Here is a 22,685-nt window from a genome sequence, read left to right as displayed (position 1 = left end):
ATTATTTGGAGCCCCAAGGTACTGATTTTTCCTGTAAAACAGACACTTGATGGATCTCTTCTCCCTGCAGAGACTTATGCTTTATATGTGTAGATCGGAGCGAATTTGCCACATCGTCCAAACAATCAGTGGTTCTAGAAACAGATGGTGCTGAAGTTTGCCAGGAAGTAAAGAAAATACAGTGGAGGGGGATATGCTAGTATTCCAGCCTTGCATAGGATATTAGACCCTCATCATTTAAAGGAAGAAAAATGTCTTCAATTCCACCGTAAATTGTCCAATAAGCAGGTCTGGTGCATGTGTGGCCTGGAGGCGTTAAAGGCTAATGGTGAGACGGAGCATCCCTGGGCAGCAGTGCCTGCCCAGTGCTTTTCCTGATCCTCCGATCACTCCTGGGTTAGCTGGCCTCCCTCAATGCAACACTAACCAATTTAGAAGCCAGAGTACAGGTCTGCAAACTGAGTGGGATCAGAAGATATATTGGTGAGGTTTCGAGTTCATCGTCCTTAATCCGTAAGGTCTGTTGTTGCAAAGCGAGCACCACCCCCTCACCATTCGTCTTCCCAATGCCTTTGTCAAGTTTCCTACATACAGAAAAAAAAAAAAAAAAAAAAGATTACATTTAAAATTCCATGTGGCTCTTATATCCTGAACTATAAGCTTGTAAGCTAAGGGATTTAATAGCTGCAATCAATTAAAGCGCATCTTGTTGGAATGCGAACTTTCTGCCCAGAAATCAGAGGAGGAAATTACATTTCTGTGCATAGAGGAGGGAGGAAAAAAAACTCTCCTGACATCCACAAAAGCCTTTTCTTAATCCTTCAAGAGAAAGCACCGTGGCTAGTTCCCTGGGTTCCAGTTTGGCTGTGGTTCTGTTGTGTGCAGCTGTGTCTTATACTCCCAGAGAAAAATAGGGCAAGAAGCTCTCGCTGAGGTTGCTCTGTTTGCCCTGAGGTGAAGAATGTTCCCTTCACTCATTATGTTCAATTAGCGGAGTTACTGCCCTTTTCTGCTGCTGGCTCTGCATTTGCCTTTGGAAGGTGATACGGCAGCCACTGTGGCCAAAATACACCGGGAGACTTAGGTCCAAGACTGTGGGGTATGGTTGACCCCAGGTCCCAGCATCTAGCCTAGGACTCCACACACAGAACAAGCTCAATAAGTATTTGTAGAATGAAGTCTGATAGCCAACGATACAATTTTGGAGGGAAAAAAAAAAAAAAAAAAAAAAGCTCAAGCCAGTAAGCCACCAAGAAAGAATAGCTAAAAGCAAGAGAAAAGAAGTAGTTGAATGTTTCCAGTTTCATCCACTATTCTTATGGAAGTCATACTTTCACCTCAAGAAGGCAGACCTGATTTCTGAAACAGAATGACAACCTGGGGACCCTTGAGACCTGAAAGGTTCTGTTAGACCTATAGGAGTTTCCGGGCTGGCCGGGGCGGTCTGCAGGCTGTGCTGATTACCTGGGCATGCGTGCTGGCCCTGATTGTTCCTTGGCCCTGTGAATTAAGCAGGCTTAATCTCCTTCCTAATGTGTTTTGGCAGAAAAAAATAAAAAATAAAGAAATCCCACAGAAACGATGACATAACTCAGCCCATAAAAGTATTTTATACAAGGCCCTAAAAATCATAGTCTGGATCTAGACAACCTTCTCCACTCCAGCTCCCTGTGTTCAGATCCCACCAGCCTTTCGAGCACAGCTCCTATGCTGTAATTCCTTCCACCAGAGCTAATTTCTACCTTCTCCACATTCCCAGGGTATTTATTTATTAAACTTTTCCTTCTGCATCAAAGTTTAAGACCATTAGCTATACTTGAAGGTCAGGATCTATATCTAATTAATCTTTGACTTATTCCCCAAAGAGCTTAATACAGTATCTAACATTCAATAATTAGCCAAACGAGGTTAAAGAGTCTCTGCCATGTATATGAACAAGCATCAATTATCCAAACTTTCATCAGCTCTGTAAGCATCATATCCTAAGGGAGGTAGGTCTACTAAAAAATGAATAAACTTAGACAATGGACACAACTTTATAATGAGCTCTCAGTGATCCTCTTTATTAGGGAATATCAAAATGCATAATATAAAAAGGCATGACTTTTTGAGATTTCGTGCAACCGACAGTAATGTTTCTGTATATAAAGACAGGACAAAGAAAAATTACTTGAAATTTCAAGCTCTCCACAAAAACAAGGAAGCTCAATTTTCACAACCAAGAAGGGCATTTCCTGGGTTAAGGGTCTTCTCTAATTGGCAATAGAGTGAGGATTCCTCACTAAGTCTCTAGTTATTCCGAACAATTGGCAGTTTATGGGAGAATCAATAACGCAGTACTTCATCTGCTGATTTAGTTCTAAATGTCCTCACCTTCCATGGATTTTCTGACTGTTTGAGAGGGAGAGGGATGGGTACTGAAGGAAATGACACTGGGTGGGCGTCCAATTAACAATAAGTAACTAGCTTTGAATGATGAATTTATTTCCAGGTTTATTATCATGCTCACTGACCTAGCAACTTCTCTGTGACAAGAATGTTTTAGATGGGAAAACTGAGCTATAGAAAAATTAAACAGCTTGTCTAGGAGCAGACAAATTGAACTCTTTAATAGCATCAGGCCTGTTACCTCTCACAGCTATGTCTGCACAGACAGCCAGACTAACTGCCCACTCTGGAGAGGTGAAGGACCAAGCTTCTGCCAGGCATCCTTTTTCCAGTGGACATCTGACACACACTGATACATACATGCACACTTGCACACACACACACACACACACATGTCTGCTCCAATCAGAGGTCCTGGAACAAACCCAGCATTCAGTCTTCTATATTCAGTAGTTTAAAATGGAACATTGCTTTAAAAAGTAAACACACAATTCTTTATTGAAGAACACAAGACAGTCACTGTGTTCATCACTATGTGTGTGTGAACAGATATGATGGTACCAAAACGTATAGTTAAGTCAGTTGGAATTTTTTGGTATTTACAAACAGAAGTGTTGATGAATTTTTCTGACTCGCCAATTCACTCCTAGGAATTCATCTCCAAGGCTGACATTGAAGGTGACCTCTCTGGCTTATCCCCAAAGACTTCAGATGAGACAGTACAGCCAGATCTACTTGAGGTCTGCCCTCCCCTCCAGAGCCTCTTAGGCTTGGGAGTTTCTGTAGCCTTAATCCTTTGTTTCAGGTCGTCACCCTCACAAAACTTACCCCTCTGTAAATGTAAACGATCTTGTTGACAGCTGCATTCTCTCTGTTTTTCTCAAAATAGAACACTGTGCAGTGGGGCACAACTACAGTTGCTTGAGCGAGTGAAGGAAGGAATGGACAAATACAGGGCCCTTGTTTGGGGCTACATAGGGTTTATCCTAAGGGTTTAAGATGCGTTACAGTTCAGTGACCTTTTTAATGAATTCAAAGGCTGATTTAAAACTATTTCCTTGGGCTCCATTCCGTTTCAGTTATGTTCTCCTTTCCATAGATAGTTCCCACTGGTACCCATAGTGAATTGGAGATTGAGAGCCTATTAGGGTCAAACTAGCCATCTGTCTCTTCTGCCAAATGGCTCTCAGAGAAGCAGGAATGTTAAAGAACTTGTAGACTGAGTCTCAGAGGGCCACCGTATGCACAGCTCCAGGGGGCGCTATTCACATCATGGCCTGTAAGGAGGAGTGAGGCATCCCCAGGATCAGTGATCTCACCCCTTCTCCTTGCTGGTTTGCTTAATAACTAACTAATTGTTAAATATCTGTTGAGTGAGTGAAGGTCAATACAAGGAACCATGGCAAATACAAGAAGGGAGCATTGAATTCTCTGGGGAATCAGGGAGTTCTTCACAGAATAGGTTAAATTCGAGCAATATCTTAAAAGACAGGTAGAAGAAGTGGGAGAAGTTTGTCCTGAGCATATGGAGCTGTGAATGTTGAAGCATGGGGCTTCAACAAAAGCCTGGCATGATTAGAAAGATGGAAAGTTTCAGTGTGTGACGGCAGCACAGGACTAATCCAGTTATGGGCTAACCAAATGTGTGCATCAGACTTCATATTTTACAGCTTTTTTCTTCCTAGAGCAGGTCTGCCTGAGGACAAGCGGGTCAGAATGGGCCTCACTGTCTGAATCATGTGCTGCCACTTGTGTTACCCAAACATCAGACAACTGGATATCTGGGGCCACCACATCCTTTAACATTTAAACACAACTTCCCCTGATGGGAAACCAGCATCCCTCCCTAATCTCTGAGGTTTCTCCAGGCAACACTGACTCCATTTCTGGCTTCTTCTGTGTTATCTCCTCTCAGAAGGAGACAGATACCATCTAACAAACCAGATCCCTCCATCCCCCAAAGGCACCACTGGCACAAAGCCATCTGCATAGGGAGTTTTACTGAAGGTTTAAAAGTATGAGTGGGTTACAACACAGTGCAGCCAATTAATAACTTCCGACAGACTGTTAAAAAGCCCCTTCATTCCACTCCTGGAAGGTTCTCCTGGCCGTCTCAGGGGGTGGGGGTGGGGGTGGGGGCAGGGCAGGGGCTGGCAGTTTTCTGGAGCTCAGTTCCACTCTTCTGTTCATCTTCTGCTGACCGCCCACAAACCCCTGATTCCTACGGCTTTGCTAACACAAAGCAATTCAGCTCATCCAGTCTGTCCTCCCTTTATCATACTGGTGGTTTTTCCCCTCCCTGTGACATCCTTAACGGGCAGTTTGAGGGGGACTTCCCCCAAAGCCCTTATACTTGATTAGATGTAGAAATTCACCTCAGGTGCTGCCAATTCTGTTAGTGGAATTGCTGGGGACTATGATTTTACTCCATCAATTTTTGGCCAAATGAAAAAAACACATCAAAGATTCCCTTCTCTTCTGAAGATTGCAAAACCCTCCCGTCTCTAGAATATGTAAACAGAGCCATGGTAACTGCAGGGAAATTCTGACTCTCCCTTTGGTCAAACCCTGGGCCTCTGTGTTGTCTTTTGCTGTTGTTGTTTGAGTTTGGCAGGCAAGCTCGGGTCAGGGGATAAAAGGCAGGCTTGGTGTATCAGGAACGCGTGGAGCGGGCTGCAGTCTCGGCATTTCCCGTCTGGGATGTGGGCCCTGCACATGCGCAGAAGGCCGGCCCAGCCTGGGTACCCAGGCACCGCGGAGAAATAGAGCCCCCGGGGCGGGAAGAGATGAGCGGGAGGGCGTTCCGTGTGCAAATATCGCGGGAATCCCGGACAAGGCATCAGCAAGCCAGATCGGAACTTCTCTTCATTTTTCTGGATCTGACTATCCTGTGCAATGAAAAGGCTCAATTAGATGGTCTGTAACGTTTGTGCTCCTGTCATTTAAGAAATTAGGAGACTCATAAGACCTGTTCAGCCCCCTAAAGAATCAGAGCAGCTTCATTCTTGGAGTTTCTTACATTCTTGGTGCTACGTTCAGTTTAGGGTGACTTAATTTCAGTTAAGTCCTTTGAACAAGGCACTAGACCAGGCATGCCCAGGCTTTTTGAAGCCATGTTTCATGTATGACACACAGACACACTCTGGTGGTAAAGTTTAACCATATAAAGTTCCTGGCTGACATCACCATCAGAAGCTTTCTGAAATTACATCATAAGGTAAAGTACTGTGAACTATAGTATTTTCTTGCTTGGATCTTTTTTTTTTTTTTTTTTTTTTTTTGCTTTTGCTTGTTTTTATTTATTATTTTGCCATGTTTTGTAGTCAGAAGTCTTCAAAATTAGCAGCTACAAGGGTTGAGAAGTAGAAAACTAGCATTTATTTGAAAGCATCAAATGGTTGGAAAAGCAAAACAAAAAAGGACAAAACCTTGAATTTTGTCAACACTGAGAAACAGTCAAATGAGAGTGTGGCTGCCTGGGCTCAAATCCAGCTCCACCACATTCAAGCTGGGTGACTCAGTCACTTAATCTCTCTATTCCTTCTCTGTAAAATGGGTGTAATAGCACCAACTACCTCAGTGGCTATTTGTGAGCTAACTGGTTTATTTTATTTTATTTTTCATCTCTGGAAACCAAATTTTATTAGAAATACGAAAACGGGATAAAACCTTTGAGACAATTTCTTGTCTGTTGGGCCTTTTCTTCCCAGGTCCCTTAATTATCAGATCTCTATTGTAAGGGATCCAAATACATCTTAAGAGCTTTGTCTTACCCATTAAATTTATCTGACAACATGTAGGTTTGAAAGATTAAAGATGAGCTAACTGGTTTAATATCGATACATGTCAAGCGCCCAGAAGAGTGACCGGCACATACACGGTAAAGGGTACATAAATCCAGCTGTGGTTATCGTGAATTCAATACTTGCAAATATTGAGCACCTACTGTACACCAGGCTCTGTGCAAGATTTAAAATATAAGGGTCAACAGAATCCACTGTGCCTTCAGGGCACACAGTCCCACGTCCAAGAAGGACGTATACGTTGAAGAGAGAGAGAGACACAGAGAGAGACTGACCCATTCTGCTCACCTGCCGGAATGTTGCAAGTCCTCTGGTCAGCGGTGATCACTGTCATTTAGATGTATTCATGTTTTTTTTGAATTTTTAAAAAGAAGCCTGCCTATTGCAAGCACAGCAGGCCACCCTGGGAGGCTTAATGTGTTACGTGTAACTGTTTTGCTTTGTCACCTCTGGCTCTGATCTCTCTTCTGCCGACCCGTGCTTTATACCCTGCCCCGTGCATGGGATGCCCTTTTCCATACAGTGACGGCCCCACATGGGACTCTACTGCCTCCGCAAATGCCTCCAACACAAGTCTGTAGGAGGCCCACTTGTTCTGAGCTCATCCTGCTGCTTTGCTGACCCCATTTTTAGCTTCCTTTCCCTACCCAGGAGGGAAATTACGCCACCACCTTGTAGCCCATCCAGGACCGTAGATGGTGAGTTTTTCTCCCCACAACAGAAATAATCACAGTGCCAAGATGAGGAACAGTTTTGCTGATTATCCTTCCCTTTTCCATCCATAAACTTACAAGCTCCTTCATCTTGAAAAATATAATCAGTGCGAACTTCCTGTCTCTGAGCTAAGTTGCAGACACTGAGTTCACTGCTTTATTTGAATCATCTCATTTAGTTTATTTGTACATTCAGCAGATAATTCTTGGGCATCTACCACGTACTAGATGCTGTTCTAAAAGCTGAGAAGAGAATAGTAAATACGACAAATAACCAGAAGTTTCCTTGGAACTTACATCCCAGTGTGCAGAGACAGACAATAAATAAATAGCAAGCCATGATAAGAGCTAAAAATAAAAATAAAACAGATTGATGGGACGAAGAGACTGGGGCTACTTGAGAAGGATGTCCAGGGAAGGCCTCTCTGTGGAGTGATAAGAAGGAACCAACCATGAAAAGACCAGGGGAAAAGCCATTCCTGGACAAGGGAATGTACACAGTCCCCGAGACAGGAATGCATGCAGAATATTTGAGGGCCAGAGAGAAGCGGAGCGTGGTAAGGAAGAAAGCTGGAGAGGCGAGCAAAGGCCAGAGCTCGCAGGGCAGAGTCAGGGTTTGGAATTTATTCTGCTGCTTTGTGGAGCATGGATCATAGGTAAGAGGGCAGCAGGAAGGTCAGTTAGGAGACCACCTCAGTATCCAGGAGAAAGCTTATGGGGCCTTGAGACCAGGGTGGTGGAGGTGGTGATGGAGGTACAGTTGGAGAAGTCACAAATTTGGAATCTTTTAGAAGTAGGGTCAACAGAGCTCGCTGGCAAATTGAGATGGGGTGGGGGAGGGGCAGTGAGGGAGAGAGAATTCAAGAGTGAATCCTAGGCAGGGGGGAAGACTATGGGGGGAGCAGGTCTGAGGTGGGGAAATCAGGACTTCTTTTTTTTTTTTTTTTTTAATATTATCCTTGTATTTTTCACTTTCTTTAATATATCAAGTACATGAATGCTTTTCCACAATATTTTGTCTGGTTCCATTTCAAGAAGGTAATAGATTCATTAAATAGCACAGCTAAAATTACTGAAAGAAAGGAAAATGTAATTTGAAGAAACATTATACATATATATACCAATGTAAAATCAGGATCCAATATGTTTATAAATTCAGATCAAATTTCAAAAACTATTAAAAATCTCAGAAAAGAGGCTCTTTGTAAAACAGATGAATTATGTCTATAAGAACAACTATTTTTTGTGCTTTTATCTTGTAGTATGAAGCCAAATAAATTGGTTTTTTTTTTCTTTTTTTTTTTAACATCTTTATTGGAGTATAATTGCTTTACAATGGTGTGTTAGTTTCTGCTGTATAACAGAGTGAATCAACTCTACGTATACATATATCCCCATATCTCCTCCCTCTTGCGTCTCCCTCCCACCCTCCCTATCCCACCCCTCTAGGTGGTCACAAAGCACTGAGCTGATCTCCCTGTGCTCTGCGGCTGCTTCCCACTAGCCATCTGTTTCACATTTAGTAGTGTGTATATGTCAATGCCACTCTCTCACTTTGTCCCAGCTTCCCCTCCCCCCTCCCCGTGTCCTCAAGTCCATTGTCTATGGCTGTGATGCAGTATTGTTGAGATGTTGATTAGTCCCCCAGGAGGAGATGTCCGTGTCAACGGAGTTCAGAGGAGTCAGGGATGAAGATGTAAATCGACAAGTCATTAACATGTAGATGGGATTAGATGAGATACCCTATAAAGGAGTAGAGATGCAGAAGAGCACGGGTCCCAAGAATACACCACAATCTAACCACGTAGTGCTGCTCTGTATTCCCTCTTTACAGGTAAGAAGGATAAGCTTAGGTAGGTTAAGTGATTTCTCAAGGCCCCAGGAAGCGGTAGCACTGGGATTTAACCCAGGCGGTCTACCCCTATCCGCTTTGCGGTAGTGGACACATACATAGAGCAGTGGTGCTTTTTCCTTCATGTGTCACAATCTCTCTGCAGGAAGAAGATGATGATGGTCTGCCTAAGAAAAAGTGGCCTACGGTAGATGCCTCTTATTATGGTGGGCGAGGCGTCGGAGGCATTAAAAGGATGGAGGTAAGAGGACAGCTTCATGTACTCATATCTATGTGCTGACTACTCAGGGACGGAAAACCAAAGCGAACTGGTGAAAACTCACACTTGAGGTCTAATGAGGGTGTGAACTGTGAGGCATCAGATGGAGAGATGGCGGGTACAGCCTTTCACCTGTGCACTCCTGTATCTTGCCCACTGTGAGTCAGAGCAGTTCACTCATTGGCTCAACCCCACCCGCAGTGGTTTCTTCTCTCACTGGAATAAAATCCAAAGTTCTTGCCTGGGCCCACAATGCCTTTGCACGTACTGTCCCCACAGCCTGGATAGTTCCTCCCCCAAATATCCCTGCCCCTCGCTGCCTTTCTCTGCTCCTTTAGCCCTCCCCCCTTTCCCTTTTTCCACACCACCGCTCTTCCCTGACCCTCAAAACCCAAAGGAAATGAGGACTGGGTAGCACATCGTACAGTTATTTGTGATTCTCGTCCTCCAGAGCCATCATATTTTATTTTGTCATTTTGGGTTTTTTTTGTTGTTGTTGTTATTTATTTTAGGTTCGCTGGGGAGAAAAGGGCTCCACAGAAGAAGGTGCTAAGTTGGAGAAGGCAAAGAATGCAAGAGTCAAGATGCCAGAGCAGGAGTATGAATTCCCGGAACCCCGAAATCTCAACAACAACATGCGCAGGCCCTCGTCCCCCCGGAAGTGGTATTCTCCGATCAAGGTGTGCCTCTTTCTACTCAAAAACCCACCCTCACTCCTCCTAAAACACTTACATAGTAAGAATCAGAATCTTTTGGGATGATAAAATATCAAACCAAAATCCAGCTTATCACAAAGAAACAAATTTCTAAAATCATGGACTTGGAAAGTATAAGTGTGTGCTTTCTCAATTTCCACAATATCAAGGTGAGAGCTGGGCTTTTTTAATGGAGGTATAGTTGATTTACAATGTTGTATTAGTTTCAGCTGTACAGCACAGTGATTCAGTTTCATGTATATATATTCTTTTTCAGATTCTTTTCCATTATAGGTTGTTACAAAATATTGAGTATAGTTCCCTGTGCTATACAGTAGGTCCTTGTTGGTTATCTATTTTATATATAGTAGTTTGTATCTGTTAATCTAAAACTCTTAATTTATCCCTCCCTGCCTCCTTTCCCTTTTGATAACCATAAGTTTGTTTTCTATGTCTGTGAGTCTGTTTCTGTTTTATAAATAAGCTCATTTGTATAATTTTTTTAGATTCAACATATAAGTGATAGCATATGGTATTTCTCTTTCTCTGTCTGACTTACTTCACTTAGTATGACAATCTCTAGGTTCATCCATGTTGCTGCAAATGGTATTATTTCATTCTTTTTTACAGCTGAGTAATATTCCATTGTATATATATACCACATCTTCTTTATCCATTTATCTGTTGATAGGCATTTAGGTTGCGTCCATGTCTTGGCTATTGTAAATAGTGCTGGTGTGAACATTGGGGTGCATGTTATGTTTTTGTCTTTTCTGTATATACGCCCAGGAATGGGAGCTGGGCTTTTTAAAATCACCACGGCAAAGTGGTGGAATGAGAGTGGACTAGGAGAAAGTGACTTGGGCAGTAACCCCAGAGGATCATTATAAATTACAGTAACATCTGGTAACTTCATTGGTAGGAAATTCCATAGTCTAACAACAATGGCAGGATTCTCCTTAATGCCTAATCTCTGTTCCTCTTGCCATAACATAAGCCCATCTCCCTTTATTCAAGCCACGTGATGGTGTATCAGGACACGCTAGTGGACTGTGTTGGCCATAGATCTGATACTCACTCTTCCTGGCTATGAGCAAAATGCCTTATTTCTCCAACATCTGTCTTCCCCCCACAGCTCCAGAGCTTAACTAAAACCCTCTTTGACTTATTGGGAAGTTTAAGTCATAGGAGGCAGTTAATGCTTCCTAAAGTCCTCTTTTCTCTTCCTGTTAGGTTCAGGTATCTTTGAATTCATGTGATTCATCCAACACCCTTGCTCTTTGGTCTTGCCCATAAGCATCTACACTAAGCCAGTAGTCAGAGAGCACTAGGAAATCGTAGCTAAAAAGACTGACATAATCTGTCCCCATTGCCTCGTTTCCTGCCATGGAAAACTGGGATGGTAGAGTCCTTGCTCTGCCCAGGTCTGGAACCCAAGGCTCCATCTCAGGTCTACGGCCTCTAGTTCTGTGCTGCAGACAGAACTATGCCAAGTCCAAGGACTCAGAGAAAGATTCAATATAAGAACCAGCTCTCATCACCACCCCATACACACACACACACACACACACACACACACACACACAGCTTTACCCTTCTGCCAGTGACAACAAAAATAACACTCATCATTCGCTGAGATATTTGCTAATTTTAGAGCAGACTTTCTGCCATGAAATCAAAAGAAATAACCATTTTAAACAGTGGAGGGAAACTTTCTTAGTAGTTGTCTCTGCCCCTCAGAGCTACCTCATGCTCAGACTAATCTCAGTGCATTTCCATTTTGGTTTGACGTGTTTAACGTGGTGAGATTCTTTAGATAAGCCACCCCTCCCCCCAGGGCAGTGGGTTGAACTCTGGAAAAATGTAGGCGAAATGTGGCTTGCTTGACTAACAGCTGTTTGCTTCTAATTATTTTCTAATGTGGAACATGCAGTTGCGTGCATACATGTGCAGACAGGAAGGAGCCAAGTAGAATCTCAGAGACGAAGACGAAAGGGGATTTTCTATTATGTTGTTTTCAGGAATCTGTACCTCGTGACTGATACAACATATTTGGTAAGAGCCAGGTTTTCATCTCTGTAATCTTGGACGTTGAGATAACGTTCATTCTATTTGAAGAATTCAATTTCTGCTTGAGAGCATGTTATTCATCTGTTAACTAGTGGTTTAGGACTGAGCTTTACAAAATAAATTAGGATATGGACAGCTAGATTTAGAAATCTCAAAACACTCCCAACACACACTTGGAATTAGAGCCAGTTCAATTGAGTATTTGTTGTGCACCTACTCTGTGCCAGGTACTGCTGGCTATTGAGTATATAGAGGGTCTCAAACTTGGCTGAGAATCAGAATCACCTGGGAGAGCTTTAAAAATACAAATTCCCAGGCCTGATGTCTCAAACCTAATGATTCAGTCTCACGATAAGCTTTCAAAGGCTCTCTGGCTTTCACAACCTGCCCACTTTTTCTCATCAGGTGAAACTCCTTTTTTCCCCGACGTCTCCCTTTTCAAATTTCTCATCCAAACTCCCTAAGTGAGACCCCTCTGTTGCCCTTGCCCCAGTTGTCGCTCCCTCCACAGCCCCTGCTCTTCAGCCTTGGTCATTGTGTGTGTGTGTGTGTGTGTGTGTGTGTGTGTGTGTGTGTGTGTGTGTCTGCGTTATGTGTGTGTGTGTCTGTGTGTGTATGTGTGTGTCTGTGTGTGTCTGTGTTATGTGTGTGTGTCTGTGTGTGTATGTGTGTGTGTATGTGTGTATGTGTGTGTGCATGCGTGTGTGTTTGTATGTGTCTGTATGTGTGTGTGTTTGTGTATGTGTGTCTGTGTGTGTGCGTGTTTGTGTGTGTGTGTGTGTTTGTATGTGTATGTGTGTTTGCGTGTGTATGTGTGTCTGTGTGTGTGTATGGGTGTGTGTATGGGTGTGTGTGTGTTTTTGTGTTTGTGTGTGTGCTTGTGTGTGTATGTGTGTATGTGTGTGTATGTGTGTGTATGTGTGTGTGTTTGTGTGTGTTTGTGTGTGTATGTGTGTGTGTGTGTTTGTGTGTGTATGTGTGTATGGGTGTGTGTGTGTGTTTTTGTGTGTGTGTGTATGTGTGTGTATGGGTGTGTGTGTGTTTGTGTTTGTGTGTGTATGTGTGTGTGTTTGTGTGTGTATGTGTGTTTGTGTGTGTATGTGTGTCTGTGTGTGTGTATGGGTGTGTGTGTGTGTTTTTGTGTTTGTGTGTGTGTGTGTGTGTGTGTGCTGGTTCTCAAAGTGTGGTGCCTGTACCAGCAGCATCAGCATCCCCCAGGAACTCGTTAGAAATGAACATTCTCAGGCCCCAACACAGATCTACCGGATAGGCAACTTTGGGGGTTGGGCCCAGTGACCTGGGTTGTAGCAAGCCCAGTTAATCAGTTGTCACCCAAGGTTCCAGCCAGCCTTCCAGAGGAGGCTCCCTGAGGGCGGGAACTGTGGTGCATGGCAAAGCGGCCACAATCATGCCTCGGAGATTTGTCGGGAGTCTCAGCCAGGAGACCATGTTAGGTTTCACATGGGTCTATTGTTCCCACAAACAAAGCTGCTGGATTAATGTTAAGTGGTTGGAAAACAGTGTCAAGGAATCACCAGAAAAACCAGATGGAAAAAACCTGTGATGATGGTGGGCTTGCTAAGCGTCAGTAGGACTCCCTTGTTAGGACAAGGAAAAGTGTGAATGCTCCTCCTGCTGCTGGGGCAGCTCACACCAAGGCTTACTTAGCACACTCGTTGTACCATAGCTCTTTTGTGTAACTGCTCCTGTTTATGAGTCTTCCCTCCACCAGATTGACCCCCCAGAGGCACCAATTATGCTTAACTCATCTTTGAATCACCCATAAACAGCAGTGTACCTGGCACGGAGTAGGGATTCCACCATCTCTTGTTAAAGAGACACGTGGAATGTAATTATGAAACAACTCCCAGAGCATCAAGCCAGATAGACTTTCTCCTGTTACCCACACAAATCACTTAGGTACTCTCGATCCAAAGAAGGTGTCATTCTTCTTGCCATCTCTTTGAGGAAAGGAGAGCAAAAGAGGTCATCTTATGTGTATCTGGGCAGGTGGGCGAGGAAAGGGCGAGAACAAGGAAGTTTGAGAGTAGAAGCACAGAAAGGAATTCAAAAGTCATAATGTACACTGTTTGTCCAGAAAAAGAATGGACTTGCTACCAGAACTTCAGCCTTCACACTGTTTAACCCAATGCATGGTCCACGATGAGCCGCATTCTAGCCACAATGTCTATACACATTCACTAGGCCTTGGGCAAAATATTCAGCCTCATGCTGTGCCATAAACTCTGCTTCCCTTCCTGAACCCTCTCACCGGATTTGTCACGGTCCTGGCAGGAAACAGAAGGCACCCTCAAGAAGGTTGAAATGACACAGATTGGGGAAGGGTTAAGAGAGCGGGGGCTACTTTTCGTTGCATAGCAATGGTGAGGCACCCAGGGACTAGCAACAGTGAGAGCTGTTACATCCCTAGGCCTGAAGAGCAAGGAGGCGAGAGGGTGTCAGTGGAATCAGTGAGAGCTGCAGCTCCCGAGAAGAGGCCACCCAGTGGGAGCTGTGGCCACAGAGAGGGTCAGCTATCTAAATCTGCCCTGTTCCGTGTTTTCATATGGCCCACAAGTTAAGAATGGCTTTTTGTACTTTTAAATGATTATATCAGCACCTACCTAATAGCCTGGAGTTTGCCTCTTGACTTACAAAGCCTAAGATATTTACCCTTTGGCCCTGTACAGAAAATGTTTGCAGACCCCGGCCCTATAAGAATGCAGCCACCCACTCCTCCATGCATGTTATGCGTGTTGAGTCATTTAATCCTCACAACAACCCTGTGAGGTATTATCTCCATTTTACAGATGAAGAAACTGAAGCATAGAGAGGGGTCAGTCACTTGCCCAAGGACACACAAATGGCAGCTCGAATTCAAGTCAGGCAATCTGACCTCAGTCTAGGGATTTCCCTGGCAGTCCAGTGGTTAGGACTCCATGCTTCCACTGCAGGGGGCGCGGGTTCGACCCCTGGTCAGAGAACTAAGATCCTGCAAGTGTCAGGGCATGGCCAATAAATAAATAAATAAATAAATAAATAAATAAGAATGCAGCCACCAATGAAGGCAGGGCTCAGGGAGGGAGTAGAAGGAACAAGCACCGACCTGCCCCTCATCTTGCCCTCTTACCTCCTTCTTTTTTAAATTGAAGTTTAGCTGATTTACAATGTTGTGTCAGTTTCTGCTGTACAGCAAAGTGATTCTATTATGCATATATATATTCTTTTTCAGATTCTTTTCCCTTATAGGTTATTACAGAATATTGAGTATAGTTCCCTGTGCTGTACAGTAGATCCTTGTTGGTTATCTATTTTATATATAGTACTGTGTATCTGTTAATCCCAAACTATTAATTTATCCCTGCCTCCCTCCACCTTTCCCTTTTGGTAACCATAAGTTCGTTGTCTATGTCTGTGGGTCTATTTCTGTTTTGTAAATAAGTTCATCTGTATAATTTATTTTTAGATTCCACATATAAGTGATATCATATGATATTTGTCTTTCTCTGGCTGACTTCACTTAGTATGATAATCTCTAGGTCCATCCATGTTGCTGCAAATGGCATTATTTCATTCTTTTTCATGGCTGAGGAAGATTCCATGGTATATATGTACCACATCTTTATCCATTCATCTGTCGACTCTCGTCTCCCTCTGATGCCACCTGTTGGCCAAACCAAAGGGAAGCTAGATGATGCCATCTGTAGAGGTCAGGCTTCCAAGGCATGGAGCAAGGAAGGCAGAGAAACACAGAGAGTGGATAGGGGCAGGCAGCTCATGAAGGATAACCTGCCCCACTATAAACAGGGAGAACACCTCCACCCAGCGCAAAACTTTCAGGAGGTACTGGGAAGAGTCCTGGTTCCCCAGTGAAGGTGGTCAGAATCATATACACCTTTAAACGGGTTGCATTTGACTCGCTCTTTCGTGCATTTGAGGAAACAGATTTGAGGAGCAGAGAAGCAGGGAAGCACATTGCCTAAGCACATCCCGCAGGAACTCACTGGGAGAAAGAGTCCGCAGTGGGCTGCTCCCTGCCGTCGCCCAGGCTAATTTAAGGCACCGACCACACTGACCACACTTCACCCTTTCCTCATTCCAGGCTCATGATCAAGAAATTTTCCGATATTTGGCCTGAATTTTTCTTTGCTCAGTTTTCACCCCCTGGCTTTACAGCAATCCCGTGCTTCTCGTTAAATTGGGACTGACCGTTTCAGGCGAGTTAAGTAATGCCCAGATGTATGACCACCAGAAAGATTAAAACCAGGACTGTTTTCAGGTTTGCTGGAAGGCTTGCAGCCTTCAGAGAAATGATTTTCCTCCTTTTCCAGTAGCTCCTCCATGTGACTGGCAGTGACAGAAATGACAGCGGAAGGACAAAAGCCAGAACCTGGCTGGCCCGGCAGACCGGCCTGTGCTGCTTGCAGTACCGGGGAGCGGGTGGCCTTCTGTTCATTTTCTTTCAGGTGGACCTGTCATCCCCGGCCTTAAGCACCTCAGCCTTGTAATCAAGCAGCATTCAGTGTTGAAACGGTACTGAATGAAGCTGTATGTAGCCTAGTAAGACACACCGAAGCCTTAAATGCTGTCAGATGTGCTGTTGATATTCAACAGACTTTTTTTGTCCCTCCCCGGCTACTTTTTAGAATGGTTCCAAACATGTTTTAAACAAAGACCAAAAGAAAAAAGAGAAAAAAAATTAACCATGTGTGATTGTGTATGTGTGTGTGTGTGTGTAAGGAAAGTTTCCAACTTACGCATTAATTTATTTCATTTAAATGGAAGCATGGGTCACAATATTTACCATATATTTTAAGGTGTAAAAAAATTAGTGTTAGTCTCTAACAGCCCTCAAAGTTGAACTACCCTCAACATTCTCAACCTCTGACTAACTTCCAAATAGCTGAGGCAGACAAACCAGAAGAGAAGACACAGCTGCTGCCTGGCCCTCCATCCCCCCTCAAAAAAAAAGAAAGAAGAAACCCAGCCACAAAGCCCATGCACCACGATGCTTTGAGTGTTGGGCCTCACAAACCTCCCTGGCACAGTCTTCTTGTTTAGGAAGAAACAAAAGCGAGCATTGACATAGAACTCCCAGTTTGCCAGCCTTTGTGGAATGAAAGGTATTGATTGTCTGAGGCTGAGGTAGAGTTTGGGAGCCTGGAATTGGTACATTTCTCATGTTATAGTCAAAGTGTGTCAATTTCCTATGAAAGAAAGGTATATGTAAATGTCAGCTAATGCACCCTGGTGGAGAGTTCCCAGGATGGTGGGAAATCTTTGAGCTTCACAGAAGCATTTCTCTTCGGGAGTGAGGACCAGTCTCTTGACATGCACCTTGAAGAGAGACGCATGCATTCGGGACACTCAGATCTGAGAGAAATAGTGTAGTCAACTCAAAGGCTCCCCCCCAGGAGGAGTGCGTAAAGCCCAGGGACTGCTTGGAAGAATCCCCTGAGGCTCTTGTTGCCCTAAAGGGATGTTATTAATAAGCCCAGTAGCCACTGTCTTGAAATGACAGGCTTTTGCCTCCTCTCAGAAAATTAAACATAGGGCCCTTTGTTGTGCCCTTCTGTTTGACCTTTGAGAGTTATGTTTATCCTCTTCTTGGTTATAAACACTCTTATTCTAAAGCTTACTTCAGCTCTTCTTGCATAAAAAGCTACCTGGCATAGGAGTAGAAAGAGGTATAGGATGGGTAGATTACCCAGATCATTTTCTGTGCCACACAGAATGGGGACTTCGGGTTCATTCGTGGGACCTTCCGAACTCAGAACACTGAGGGTACAACCAAAACTATCTGGTCTCACCTTGGCCAGGACAACTCATGATAGCAGCTCACCTGCCTGAAGGGCTAACCTGGGTGAAGCATGTACCACAAGTCAGGCACAGTCCCAAGGGCCTTTCCTGCACTCACTCCTTCATTTCTTACCACCACCCTCAAAATTAGAAACTGCTACTACTCCTCCTGTTTTACAGATGGCAAAATCAAGGCACAGAGAGGTTAGGTAACTTGCCTAAATTCACACTGCTAATAAGATGTCTCTTGGTTTATTTTCTTAACAGCAAAGCATCCATTCCAGCTAGCCATGAAATCTGTTATTAATCAAGTAGTAGAAAGGACTGGGAGCCTGGAGGTAAAAGACCAATCAGGAAACTATTCTCAGGATGAGTGACAGATGATGAGGGCCTAGGCCAAGGCAGTAGCCGTGGAGACAGTGGGACAGGGCTGGACAGGAAGAGGTGACGGGGGGCTGTGACAGAGAGAACATTCGAGAGACATGGTCGAAATTGGATATGAAGGGGTGGCAGAGGGAGAGGAGGTGAGAATGATTCTCTGGTGTCCGCCTTGCCCGTCTGGATGTCAGTGGTGCCATGGACCAAGGCAGGGAATGAAAAAGGAGGAGCAGATTGGGGAAAAATTGTTCAGTATGTGATGTCTGGTTTTTTTATACCTGTGATACGTTTATATTACAACTAAGATTCCGTGGGTATTTGGATCTGGAGCTCAAGAGAGGACTAAGCTGAAGATAGAATGTGTGAGCCATGGGCAGACAGGTGGAAGTTTGACCCATGGGACCAGGTGAGAGTAGTCAAAGTGAGCATTCAGCCTGGGGGTGAGACTAGAAGAGGGGGGCAGCAAGGGGACGCCAGCACATCATGTGTAAACAGAGGGGAGGGGCAGAAGAGGCTGAAAAGGATCATGAGAGAGAAAGGAAGGAGCAGGCAGAGAGGGAGAGGCCCAGAGCATCTGATCGCTCTAAAGAATCAAGTAAATTGAGGGCACAGGTGGCCAAGGCATTTGGTAGCCGCGAGGCTGTGGGCAGCCTTAGCGAAGCAGCTTTGGTGGAGTGTTGGGGTCATCAAACACTGTCAGAGAAGCCAGAGGGAAAGGGGGGGAATGGAGTTGGAGGAGCACCAAATGTAGGACGGGTAGATCCATGCTTGTAAGGTTCAAATTATTGGATTCTTACACTCCGCATTACATTCATTTCCATCTTTCTACAGAGACTCCCAATTTTTCATTTTAATGACTTTACCCCATCGTTGATAAGCCTGAATGAATACTTTCTATGAGACAAGTATCTTACTTCAATATCTAATTGTAAGCCTTTTAACAAATCTATAGGGTAGACAGTATTATTATCTCTTTTTTTAAAGATGAGAAAGGTAAGGCTTAAGGACATGAAACAGCTTGTCCGAGGTTGCAGCAGAGCTGGTGAGGGGCAGCCCCAGAATACAAACAGTCTGAATCTAGTCATTTTGTGCTTAAATAGCACTCTATGATCTGTTGCCTCAAAGAAACACAACGCTTTCTCCTGGTGTTACACATCGAGGTGGTTTCTGCCCCTTTGCCCTGCATGGAGCTTTAGATTTCTGCTGAGTTAATTAATACACTTCCTCAACAGCTACTTTTTCTTTCAGCCCCATCTCATTGCTCCTCATTTGTCAAGGAGTTGAGTGATCAGTGCACAGAACACTGAGGGTGGGATGATTTACAAAGCCAAATTCCCTGAGTCCCCCAAAAAAAGGGAAAGAAAAAGAAAAAGAGGCATTCTTCCAGGAAATCCACCTGGTTATATCCTGAAATATAAATGCTTATCCCAAAGAACCTTAAAGGAAAACATTTAACTGATGCTTGAAATGGTTTAATGCAGAAAACCATGCTGAACCCAGCAGCGGTCCTTCCAGCATTCTAAAGTCATTTCAAAATATTTTTAGAGGTTTTTGTAAGTACTTGGCCAAGAGAGATGAGAAACATTACACTTAGCAAGACAAAGTTGAATCCACAAGAACTCGAGCAACAGAGTTGATAAAGGTTCAAGAGCACATTTTTTGTATCTAAATAAAACCCACCAGAAAATAATTTCAAAACACCAAGTCTTCGAGGTGGCATTCTTAAATGGATGCTGCCACTACAAAAGCTTTGTGGCAAGAACTTGAAGTTTCTAGACTCTCCCAGCCTTTCAGCATTATCCTTCACCCAGCCTTTCAGCATTATCCTTCAAAGACCTCTTCCAGATCGGTGTTTTCAAACATGCCCGACTGAGACCCCAACAGGAAATACATGTTGGCCCAGTATATGCTTATGCGTGCACAAGTGTGCATTCACTTCACACACTCATACACACACCCATGCATACTTATCCTCACCATTTGCCCTTAACTCAAATATTTTCCTTCCTATTTTATTTTATTTGTTAAAAATTCTGGTCCTAATACACAAAATTTTTTCATGAGGGCTTGAAGAGTCGCAATCCACAGTTTAGAAACCCTGTTCTAAAGGATCTGCACAGGCAAGAACCTGCAATTGGTATAACAGAAAGTATACGAGCTTTGCGCAGGGAACTATATTCAATATCCTGTGATAAACCATAATGGAAAAGAATATTTTTTAAAAAGAATGTATATATATGTATAACTGAATCACTTTGCTGTACAGTAGAAATTAACACAACATTGTAAATCAACTACACTTCAATTTAAAAAATAATCAGTGCAATTAAAAAAATATTTTAAGAAAGAAAGTATATGAGCTTTGGAATTAGACAGACATGGAGTGGGGTCCAATCACACCTCTCCAGTTTACACACTGTGTGCCTTTGGGCAAGTTAGTTGATCTCTCTGATTCCCTCTCCGTAACCCTTTGGAATTGCTGGGAGAATGAAATGAGCAGACACATAGAAAAGCACCTAGCCCAGCACTTAGTAGCACTGAATGCATTCATTCATCCAACAAATATTCACTGAGCACCAGAAGCTGTCCTAAGGGCTGGGCATACAGCAGTTAACAAAACCAATGACACCTGCTTTCATGGAGTTCACATTCCAGATGGCAGAGACAGACACTAAGCAAATAAACATAGACTATGTCAGGGAGTGATAAGGGCTGTATTGGTTTCGTATTGTTGCTATAACAAGTTACCACTAACTTGGTGGCCTAAAACCACACAAATTTATTATCTTATAGTTCTGGAGGTCAGAAGCCCAAAATGGGTCACACTGGGCTAAAACCAAGGTGAGGTCAGGGCTTCATTCCTGCTGGAGGCCCTAGGAGAGACTCCATCTCCATGTCTTTTCCAGATTCCAGAAGCTGCCCACACTCATTGGCTTATGGCCCCCTCTCCTCCCCAAAGCCAACAACAGTGGGTTGAATCCTTCTCGCATGGGATCACATTCACTCTGCTTCTGTCGCCCCATCTCCTTCTCTGACTCTGACCCTCCTACCTCCCTCTGTTAAAGACCCATGTGGTTAGATTGGGTCCACCCGATGATCCAGAATCATGTCCCCACCTCCAGATCCTTAACTTAGTCACATCTGCAGAGTCCTTTTTGCAATGAAAGGGAACATATTCACAGGTTCTGGAGACTAGGATGTCATCTTTGGAGGTGGAGGGGAGCAGATTGTCCTGGTCACCACAAGAGTGATGAAGGGAAATAAGACAAAATGAAGTGACTTCTGCCTGTTGATGGAGTCACCAACCAGGGTTAATAATAAGAGCAAAGCTGGGACTTCCCTGGTGGCACAGTTGTTAAGAATCCGCCTGCCAGTGCAGGGGACATGGGTTCGATCACTGGTCCAGGAAGATCCCACATGCCACGGAGCAACTAAGCCCGTGCACCACAACTACTGAGCCTGCGCTCTAAAGCCCGCGAGCCACAACTACTGAGCCTACGTGCCACAACTACTGAAGCCTGCACCCCTAGAGCCCGTGCTCTGCAACAAGAGAAGCCACCGCAATGAGAAGCCGGTGCACCACAATGAAGAGTAGCCCCTGTTCTTGGCAACTAGAGAAAGCCCGCCCACAGCAATGAAGACCCAACGCAGCCAAAAACGTTAAAAAATAGTAATAATAAGAAGAGCAAAGCTAAATAAATGTCTTTTTTTTTCTTCTATTAGTGTTTGCAGTGGCAGAAGCCAGCCTCTGCTCAGCATGCCTAGGGAACTAGAACGTGAGACTTTGCCACATGCTGTGAAAACTTTAGCACTCATAGGCTCCCTCCTTCCAGATTCAACCAATCACCTACAACTCCAAAGGGGGTTGTGATTTGTGGTGATCCGTGATCTTTGGTCATTTGTCCGTCGAGCCTGGGATTCCAGAGCCCATCATAGGGACAGCCATGGATCTGTGCCCCAGGGGCCTTTCATTGGTCTCACCCTGTCCATGCTTCTATTTAGTCACTTTCCTGCCTGAATCTGTCCTCATTGTTTCATTTGTAAACTCTGGACACTAAGTGGGAAGAAAAAACTTTAGTGCAAGTTGAAAAGATTGACTTGCGGTGTGAGGAGTTGCCCGGGAATATGATGAGGGCAAAAGCTGAGAGCCTGAATGAATCCTCCGTGTCTGCAAATCTGAGGCTGCACTAAAGTCGCAGATGTCTCCTGCCCGAGCATCAGGGTCCTCTGGGATGTGTCTCTCCTCCTCCTATATTCCTGAGGCCCACATTTTGAACTTAGGGACTAGAGAGTCACATCCTATGGCAACTGCATTGCTGGTGAAGTGTGGTTCACATGACTTAAGAAGCATGGAAGTTTCTGCCTGTCTGTGCTGGCCCCTGGTCTGGTTTCAGATGTAATCTTGGTGCATTTGTTTTATTTCAGGGAAAACTTGATGCCCTGTGGGTCCTGCTAAGGAAAGGCTACGATCGTGTGTCCGTGATGCGTCCACAGCCAGGAGACACGGTAGGATTTATTAACGGTGTCGCACACATGCATTCTTTTTGCACTCTCTCCCTCTCTCTGACTGTGGAGCTAGAATAACTCCAGATGTAGGAATCCAGCTATGATTTCATGTTGTGACAAATCAGACACTAATTTTCAAAACTTGGGTTTTTACAAGACCTTGAGTTTCGACTTGCTTTTTTGAAAAGGATTTTGACAGAAATAGCTTAGCTTTAATGTCCT

The 22,685-nt window shown here is 44.1% G+C and overlaps 1 protein-coding gene across 1 annotated transcript in view; it reads left to right on the top strand.

Annotated features, from left to right (window-relative positions):
• Positions 1 to 22,685, top strand: part of ANTXR1 (ANTXR cell adhesion molecule 1) — a 244,310-nt gene that overhangs the window by 165,122 nt on the left and 56,503 nt on the right. The window contains exons 15-17 of the mRNA XM_082426036.1: positions 8,902 to 8,997; positions 9,528 to 9,695; positions 22,383 to 22,463. Coding sequence (XP_082282162.1) covers positions 8,902 to 8,997; positions 9,528 to 9,695; positions 22,383 to 22,463 — 345 coding nt within the window. The remainder of the gene's footprint in view (positions 1 to 8,901; positions 8,998 to 9,527; positions 9,696 to 22,382; positions 22,464 to 22,685) is intronic.

Source organism: Balaenoptera physalus, assembly GCF_965194825.1.
Source record: "Balaenoptera physalus genome assembly, chromosome: 15".
NCBI lineage: Eukaryota > Metazoa > Chordata > Mammalia > Artiodactyla > Balaenopteridae > Balaenoptera > Balaenoptera physalus.
This window is presented reverse-complemented; position numbering and strand designations above follow the sequence as displayed.